Source organism: Ahaetulla prasina, chromosome 6 (genome assembly GCF_028640845.1).
Source record: "Ahaetulla prasina isolate Xishuangbanna chromosome 6, ASM2864084v1, whole genome shotgun sequence".
NCBI lineage: Eukaryota > Metazoa > Chordata > Lepidosauria > Squamata > Colubridae > Ahaetulla > Ahaetulla prasina.
The window spans coordinates 69,465,015-69,473,992 of NC_080544.1; the positions used below are offsets into that span (position 1 = coordinate 69,465,015).

At 35.2% G+C, this 8,978-nt stretch overlaps 1 protein-coding gene across 3 annotated transcripts in view; it reads left to right on the forward strand.

The window, feature by feature from the left end:
• The window catches only part of RAB6B (RAB6B, member RAS oncogene family), a 57,670-nt gene extending 49,873 nt beyond the window's left edge, over positions 1 to 7,797 (forward strand). For all 3 annotated transcript variants that reach the window (XM_058188774.1, XM_058188775.1, XM_058188776.1), the window contains exon 8: positions 1,929 to 7,797. In XM_058188774.1, the coding sequence (XP_058044757.1) occupies positions 1,929 to 1,993 (65 nt within the window). In that variant the 3' untranslated portion in view covers positions 1,994 to 7,797. The remainder of the gene's footprint in view (positions 1 to 1,928) is intronic.
• The last annotated feature ends 1,181 nt before the right edge of the window (positions 7,798 to 8,978 follow it).

Here is an 8,978-nt window from a genome sequence, read left to right on the forward strand (position 1 = left end):
AGTGTCTACTGCTGGGTTATTTTCCTGAGGCATCCGTGCATATTTCAAGTTCTTTTAATTATTGAAAAACTTAATCTTGTACAAATGAGATATCGGAAATTGAAAGTTTTCTGATCAAGGTCAGCTCAGTCATGTGTCTTTTACACAATGTGAATGATATGCTTGGGTTCTTTTTTCTATCTGGGCTTTGCATGCCAATATTCAGATGATATACATCTTGCCATTCAGTCCTTATTAAATGAGCGGCAGGTAGTCTTCCCTTAACAACTGTTTGTTCAGCAACCTTTTGAAATTATAACTGTGCTGAACAAAGGGACTTAAAACCTATACCCAGAGTTACAGCCATTGTAGCACCCCTGTGGTTTTGTAATGAAAATTCAAGTGTTTGGCAGTCAGCTCATTCTTATGATTGACTGCAGGGATGCTGCAACTGCCCTCACCTGCCTATCTTGTCCCCCCATCTTTGCTGCCCAACTGGCCCAACAGCATGCTCAAAGCTGCTGCGATCCTGGAGACCCAAGACTGCTTCCTATTTCATCATACCTGGAAGACCTTAGTTTGTTACAGTGCCCATAGCACACATAAATTGCTCCACTTTGTGATTTTCAGCAACAACAGAGGCTACAGTCAAGGTTTTGAAAGTTGCAGTTTTTGCATTTTCCATACAGTCTACTTTGTAGTCACGAAAGAGAGGGATACACTGGGCCTAATTTCCATTTATCCAAAAAGTCTAAAAGCAATCCAGACTACAAAATATTTCTTTGGGCAGAAAAAAGGCACATGCTTTAAGTCCTTGTAGCAAAAGAGCTATGTCTGTCAGCTAGTCTAATTCCTACTTTTTCTTTTGGGAAAAGGTAGCTCATTTAGGTGCTGTAGTAATACATGTTAGATATGTTAGCAGCACATATAGAAAACATGACCTGGACATTGCTAACAAAATAACTTCACTTGTATTGCTTTTTAAAGTAAGTATCTGTCCTCCAGGGTGGTTCAGGAAGAAATTCCACCTGTTTTTTTTATGGGACTATTTACATTTAGAGGAGCTGCAGTTTATTCATTTATTCATTAGCTGGATAGTGGCAGGATTTAGGTCTCCTTTTATGTCCTGGTTCTTCATTTTAACTACTATCACTGGTTAACTGAATATCAGGTGTAATAATCGGTTATATAACTTCATCATAGATTGCCAACTGATCGGTGAAGGACTAGTTCTAAAGAGGAAACAGGATAAATGGAAATGACACTCTTAACATTTTCAGGATAAAGAAAAAAGATAGCTGATTAGTCCATCTGAACTTTGCTATAAGCATTCTTAGCAGTGTTTTTTAATCAGAATTGTCTCTATAGTGCACTTAAGGTGGTTATAACGGCAGATAGTGCTTATTCTTTCCCTTCAGAGTTGATGCTGCTGATTAATGCTGTACAGGGTGTCCTCAACTTACAACAGTTTGCTTAGTGACCATTCATAGTTACAACAACACTGGAAAAGGTGACTTATGACCATTTTTCACACTTACGACCATTGCAGCATCCCCATGGTAACATAATTTACAATCATATGCTTGACAGTTGACTCACATTTATGATGATTGAAGTGTCCCAGGGTTGATGTGATCAGTTTTTGCAACCTTCTGGCAAACAAAGTTAATGGGGAAACCAGATTCACTTAACAACCGTGTTACTACAGTGAGTCGCTTAACAAATGTGGCAAGAAAAGTCATAAAATGGGAAAAAGCTCACTTAACAAATTTGTTAAGATCCTTAGCAACATAAATGTTCAGCTCAATTGTGGTTGTAAGTCAAGGACTATCTGTTTTTGCTTACTGGAATACGTAACAAAATCTTGTTCTCTCGAAGAATACAATTCTTCTTTCATAATGACCAAAGGAATAACTTTTTTGCTTGTTTCCCTTAACCCTTTTCTTCAGTGATAGACATTAAATTGGACAAACCACAGGAACCACCAGCGAGTGAAGGAGGATGTTCTTGTTAATGCAAAATGCAGGATCTGTCAGCTTCATTTGACACCACGCTTGTTGTGTTGCTTCCTATTGGTTAGCTTCCTCAAAATACAAATTGAGTTATTGGTTGGGGAGGATTTTTTTTCTCTCAATACTTCTCTTGGGTGGGGAGGCTCAACACAAATCAACAGCTGGCTCTAGCCTTTTCTTTTTTGTTTTATTTAGTTGTAATATAATGTACTTTATTAAAAATGCCAAAACAATTCAGAATTTTCCACAAGACACTTTAATCCTGTGTATACAACTTTCAGCCATGGGGACTTTTATCCTTTTTGGGGCACTTTTTTTTTAAATTGTATATTTGTAAAAAATAAAAGTCAAGTCTCCATCAACTTGAGCTAAAATTTACAAAGAAAAACCCCAAGATTATACAGGCTGCCTAATTTCAAAGTTTAACATATTAGCTGTAGCTGCATCTTGTAGTAACCTAATACTGATCAGTTCACTGAGCATTACCATTTATACACTAGAGACAGCATAGTCAATCCCGTTGCAACTGTTATAACATAATACAGGTCTCTAATTCTATAGCTATAGAAAGGAGGAAGAGCAAGCTATAAGTGAAATCTAATTCATGACAGTGGCAGTCTTTCTGCCTAGTACACCCCATTCTCAAAGAGAACATCTTGGCACACTCTGTGGTGCATGTACAGCTTCCTGCATCCTATTTTAATATCAGAAATGGTTTAAAGTCTTCACTTATGTCACACAGTCCAGGTGTGTGACTTCTTAAATCTTTAATGGAAGCCCTAGAACAAATGTATAAGTGAATGTATATGGGAAACCAAGAACGCCGCTATCTATTTTCAAGCATCGTTTGGATCAGGGAACTCTGAGTTAGTCTTTATTCCCTGCATAAATCACTATAAACAGTAAGAGCGCCATTAAATTTAGGTTGAAAAACATATATTTCTCCTTCCCACTCCCCAAATATCTTTATGCAGTGCTTTCAATTGTTAAAAGTAGATTCTTCTACTGAAAAATTCAAACCAGTTGCCAGATTCCAGGATTGTTAATTACTATAACTTCAAAAAGAGTTCTATAAGATCACCATTTTTAACCAACAGGACTATTCAAGGTGGTTTATTATTATGAGTGATGGTAATTTCTGCATGAACGAACAAAGGTTGAGAGAGAATAAATGGTCTGTCTCCATAAATTTACCTTGGCAATGACAAAGTGATAATGTATGTAATTTTGGTATACATGTGTATGCATGTCTCATAGTGACATAAAACATACATTAACACACACAGTTGTGTAGAGGTGTATGTATACACATCCAAGCACAATATAAATGCTTGGTTTCACCCACTATTACAGTTGAGAATGCAGCCAACAATCATTGTAAAAAAATATAGTTGCTGCAGTGTGTGGGTCTAGAAAGTCTTTGTTAATTGTTGGGGGAAAGTGTGATTTGTCAATGTCTTCAATAAACGAAACTCAGATACATGTGAAACTAGAAAAAAAAACTACACAAAGACATATCTCCAGATGTTGTTAATCAGTGCGTGATAGTCCATGTAGTCACATTCTGGATGCACTACAGAGAAAATTACTTTCTGAGGTCTCATTTTAGCTGTCACTTTGGCTAAAACTACAGAAAGTGTCACAGAGATTAACTACAATATTATAACAAATGTGGGTTTTTCATTATGTATTTTTCAGTCTCAGTTCTGTACAGCCAAAATATTTCAGTTATATGCTTTGGAAATGACTTCTGCCTACTTGTAGTCTTACCCCATGCACAATTTAAGTTTGTCTAATTGTAGCCAAGGCTATTAATCATCTGTCTCAAGTTTTCTTTTCTTCTCAAATCCATTGACCTATTAATTTCCTTCCTGGATATTGTCGTTTTTGCAAGCACCTCTGTGACTTCCCTGCCTCATATATTGCTTCATTCACTTACCACTAGCAGAAGCTGCTTATTATCTCCACTACTATTTTCGCTTTATGGTTGTCACACTTGTTTTCTGCTTTGTCTTCAGAATTGGTTATAAAAATAAGATTCAGGTTTTTCACAGGAACTTTGAGCACTAGCATATTTGATCAGACATTCCAGATTCTAATTTTATGAGATGAAATGAAGCAAGGTTTGAATGGTCACTTATCATTTTAGTTAGCTGGATGTTACAGTGACTTCTGCATTGTAAGTTTGCAGTATATGCTGAAAACTGGCAGCCAATCAGATCATACTTTTACTGCTGTGTATTTACAGCAGTTAATACACAGCAAGCCACTGATCATAACCTAGAATCACCTCACTCCATTTGTGGTGAAAAATACATTCATTTCCAGTAAAATAAACATCATTTCAAACTCCTGGCATAATAATCCTATATTTTAAAAAAAAAACCTTTACCCTACTGCTTTTTGATTATTCTGGGTGACAAGATGCTGAGAAACAAAATCAATTGGGCTTCCCATCAAATAACCATGTAGGCATCCTTATGCAAATTACCAGAATGAAACATAGCTGCTTCTGCAGTGCTGCTCACCATTGCAAAAAAAAAGAAAAAGAAAAATAATAATAATAATGAAAAGACAGGATTAAGTGGTATTGCCTAATTGTTTTGAGGTGGATATACTGGATCTGACAATGCCCTTTTTACATTTCGCCACTGAAAACACAAATGTTTTAAAGCAAATAGACTATTTGAAGTGGTCCTAGTTATACACATGTAATCCCAGAAGCAGATTATCCTATCCCATTTTCTTTCTCCAGGGTATTGTATGAAAAAACATTTTTAAAGATAAAATCAAATCACTGAAAACCTGTCAGCTTTGTGAGGTAGTTAAGAAGCACACCTAGATAAACAAATTATAATTGTAAGGTTACATTATCAGAATCTTGTAAATCTGAAAGTACATTTCTCCATTGTTAGCTTTACAGCCCAAGAAACTAGGGAGGGTTCCTTCTGAGTGTTTGCCATGCCCACATTCCTGCTGGGGGTGGCTTAGCTGAATGTTCACCTGGTTGTAACTCTTCCCCCTTCCATACCCATATACCACTGCAAAAGGGATTAAAAAATTAAAGCAAGGCAAGTTAGTAAATTGTTAATACTTGAATTTGTAACAGAAAAGGCTAACACAATTTTACAGTGAGCTGAATGTTATGGAGGCCAAAGGAAAACGACTCAGATGGGCTTTCTAGGTTGTGGTAAGCATCTATATCAAAAAGAATGAGAAGAGATAATTAAGGCAAACATAGTATACCATTTATTTAATGAATAAATTAAAGGAAACACATGAACTTCTGTTAAGAATGACTCTTAGCAAAAATAGATCCTTCAAAGTATATTTAATTTTAGTTTTCAATAGATCCCATAATCTAAGAAACAGTAGCATCAGAGAATATTTATATATTCATTATCTCTCTTATTCCTTATTCTGAAGAAACTAAAGCATACTAGGATTTATCAGAATAATGTATGTGTGTGTGAGAGAGAGAGAGAGAGAAAGGGAGGGAGGGAGGGAGAATCTGCCTTTGCACTGTCAAAGCAGAGAAATATGAATGCTACATTCATATTATTCCCCTTTATATGGGATTTACCTTAAAAAAGAGAAATCCCTTCCTGGGGGGAGTGAAAATCATGTAAAACCTGGCAGTCATTGTAACTATAGGCATACTAGACTACATCCATATTGTAGGCATGAATTGACATGCATGTAAATAAAAAATGACATAGCTGAGATGCGTTGGAGATTTTCTAATGGTCTGAGATTTGATGCCTTGGCAAAAGTATTTCTGCAAAGGATAGAAGTCTCATTCATATTAATTAAATCCCAAAGACATTGGAAAACCTCTTCCAAAGTTAAATGAATAAATTTTACATTTTTAGATATCTTACCAGAAGCACAAACATAAGTAATCCATAGCAAAAATTGGAGTGAAGAGCACAATTTTTTAATTTTGTATCAAGAGAAATTAAACATGCTTTAATTTATGAAGAAAGCACAGTTACAATATTTCCTTTTAAAATATATCAACTCATTACCCTCCAAAGATGTGAAAGAACCAATGCAGAATGTATCAGTATTACATATTTCTAAGGAACAACTGGGAAAATCCCAAGATGATTTTTTAAAGTGACAAATTATAAAATCATGGTGTAATTATTATTTCTTCTGAAAACTCAGCTGAACAGAATAAGAGTAGAGGCATACACAACAATTTTGACACCAGGCATAAGGCATTTTGAAGACATCCTGACCTCCCAATCACAATGTATGTCTGAACATGACATGAACCGACAATTTTTTTTAAAGTGGTGTTTGGAAGACAAGGATACAAACTCATCAGAAAGAGCAGTTCACCTTATAGTTCATCTGCTTCAAATACAATCTCTAGCAACAATTATGTCTAAGTATACACTTCGATCTTTGAAGTAGAAATGTTTCTGTTCCTTCTCCAGAAGATCATAGACATCCAGATATCAGTTCCTTTCCAATAAAAACACAAAAAATGGATTAATGGCCTAAATTGATATGAGGGACGGTTTGTTTTGTTTAGAAGAGATGAAGAGACTTGGTCTGGATTTTATTCTACTACAATTGTTTATATAATGCAGGGTTCTGTGTGTAGAGGGGGTGTCCAATATGTCTCCAATTCATATAAATACTACATCTTGCTGAAATTTCAGATGTTTCTAAGTCTTCATAATTTATAGTTTACCAGAGGTGAAAAATTCCAGACTGCTTCCTCTCCCCAAAGATTTGAGGCAAACATGACTTAAAAGTTTCTCAACTATACACAGTTAGTAATTAAAACAATCAGTGCAGACAAACCCAAGCGATGTTGTATTGGTTGACCCTCAAAGCAACACTCCAGCTGTCCATTAGTTTTGATTTATGTTTTGATGCGATCCTTTCACTATTCGTTCTGTGCTGGTTTCACACAATGATTCATGAAGCACAAAAGTTGTTCGACATGTATTTCAAATGTCTTCTATGAATGAAATTAGCCCCATTTCTCACCATGCCACATGAATTTAAGAGGACAAGAAAGGGTATGTGTGCGCGCACAGTATTTATTTTCATACAATTAGAAGACTAGTGTTAAAAGAAACTCTATTATTTTCTTTTCTTTTATTACATTTAGAATCTTCCCCCAAAGAAAAGATTGCCGTAGCAAAAGTCAATGTGCAATACATTATTTCATTAATTATAACAGGAATGCCTCAAAAAGTGGTTTTAAACATTATCATTTTGAATATATTGGCTTAAAAAAAAAACAAATTTCATGCAGAACATATGGTGTATCCTCCATCTCTTTTCTGCATGAAGAGTATTTTTTTCTCCCAGACCATTCATCACAGGACTGAACATGGGATGTTTGCTATGTGCATCTTTAAACATACTACTGATATTGCCTGTTAAAGAAATAGGCTACAGATTCTATTTTAGCTTGATACAAGAGTCTATACTCGGAAGAAAAATAAGCTCATTCTCCACCTATCAGCATATAACTATTCAACCATTTGGCCTTGTTCATGAGGCTTTTGCTCAAGTTTAAAGAAATATTCAAGCAAATCTCTTCCAGGTAGTCAACTTTCATAACCCCTGGCATTGTCGATATGTAAAGGCATTGTCGAGATGTAAAGATTTAGGTCAACATATTTGGAGGACACCAAGATGAGATAATTCTGCTCTGCCACATTCCTGGGCCAATGATTATGTATTATTGTGTTAATTCATGAGAACTTCCATCTCCCCCCACCCCACTGTACTTCATCTTAAACTCTTCTGTTCTTGAGCAGATGGCTCAGTGTAAATCTTGAATCTTGAAGTATAATGCAAACTCTTCTCGAAACATTTTTAAAAATCTGACCTGTTAATCTAATGGCTTATCTTGAACAAAACTTCTGTAGTATAATCCTTCTAGCATTAGATTTTTGGAAAGGCAAAATTGTGTATTATTTTAAAAGTTCACTATTAATGAAAGGTCCTCTAAACTTGGCTGTCTACAGCTACTTGTATGAAGAGACCCACAAAAAACGGGTGTAATTGATTCTCTTGTTTAAAATGTATTTAGTGAGCAAACAGTGTTCCCAGACAAGGAGGACCCCCAACATACATTTGAAGCCATTCTGTAAGAAGGAATGAGCTAAAATTCCTCCAAATCAACATGCAAAACTGATCAAAATTTAGTTGCAGTTATTGATGCCTAAAGGTGGTATATCAGTTAAGGTTCACATATGAACCTTAACTTTTGTCACACAAAGATATGTAGCTCTGGATCATTTTCAAATATGCAAATATGTTTTTGACTCATTGCACTGGATTTATCTAGTTTTTAGTGAAGAACAGATCACATTTTATATCATATCTACAGTATGTAGAAATAGTGAACATTCAAAAGGTTTACAAACTTTTAAGTACCATTGTAGTAGGATAGCAGTTCATTCAAAATAACATTAAACTCAATGATAAAATACACTACTTTGCCAGAATTACAAATTAGAATTATCTTGTCGGAAATCAGAAGCCTTTTGTCAATTAAATTTGTCTACTTTTCACTTTCTAAATATGCCTACAAGCTCTTTCTCCTGCACTTTCATCAAATATTATAAAATCTTCACAATAAAGTCCAAAGCAATTTGCACCAGCCTGTGGGTTGCCAGATGTGTTTTATCAGAATACTTATTTTTCCCAGCCATTTTATTTTGACAGTAGAAGACTGTCTGGATTCAATTGCCAGAATGGGGAGTGGGGGAGAGAATAAGTTGACAAGGAACATAGCTTTTGCAAAACTCTCCCAAATCAGTCAATTAATAGCAGTCTTCAATGAAAAGAAGTTCTAAAAATGTAATACAGAGTGAAAGCTGTTCCAAATAAAGTTGCCTTACTATTATTTGTTGTTATTATTTGTTTCCAAGGAATTGTTTTCGGCCTTGGTAGATGATAACACAAAATACTAATATATAAAGGCAAGCTACTAAAATAAACAATCATAAT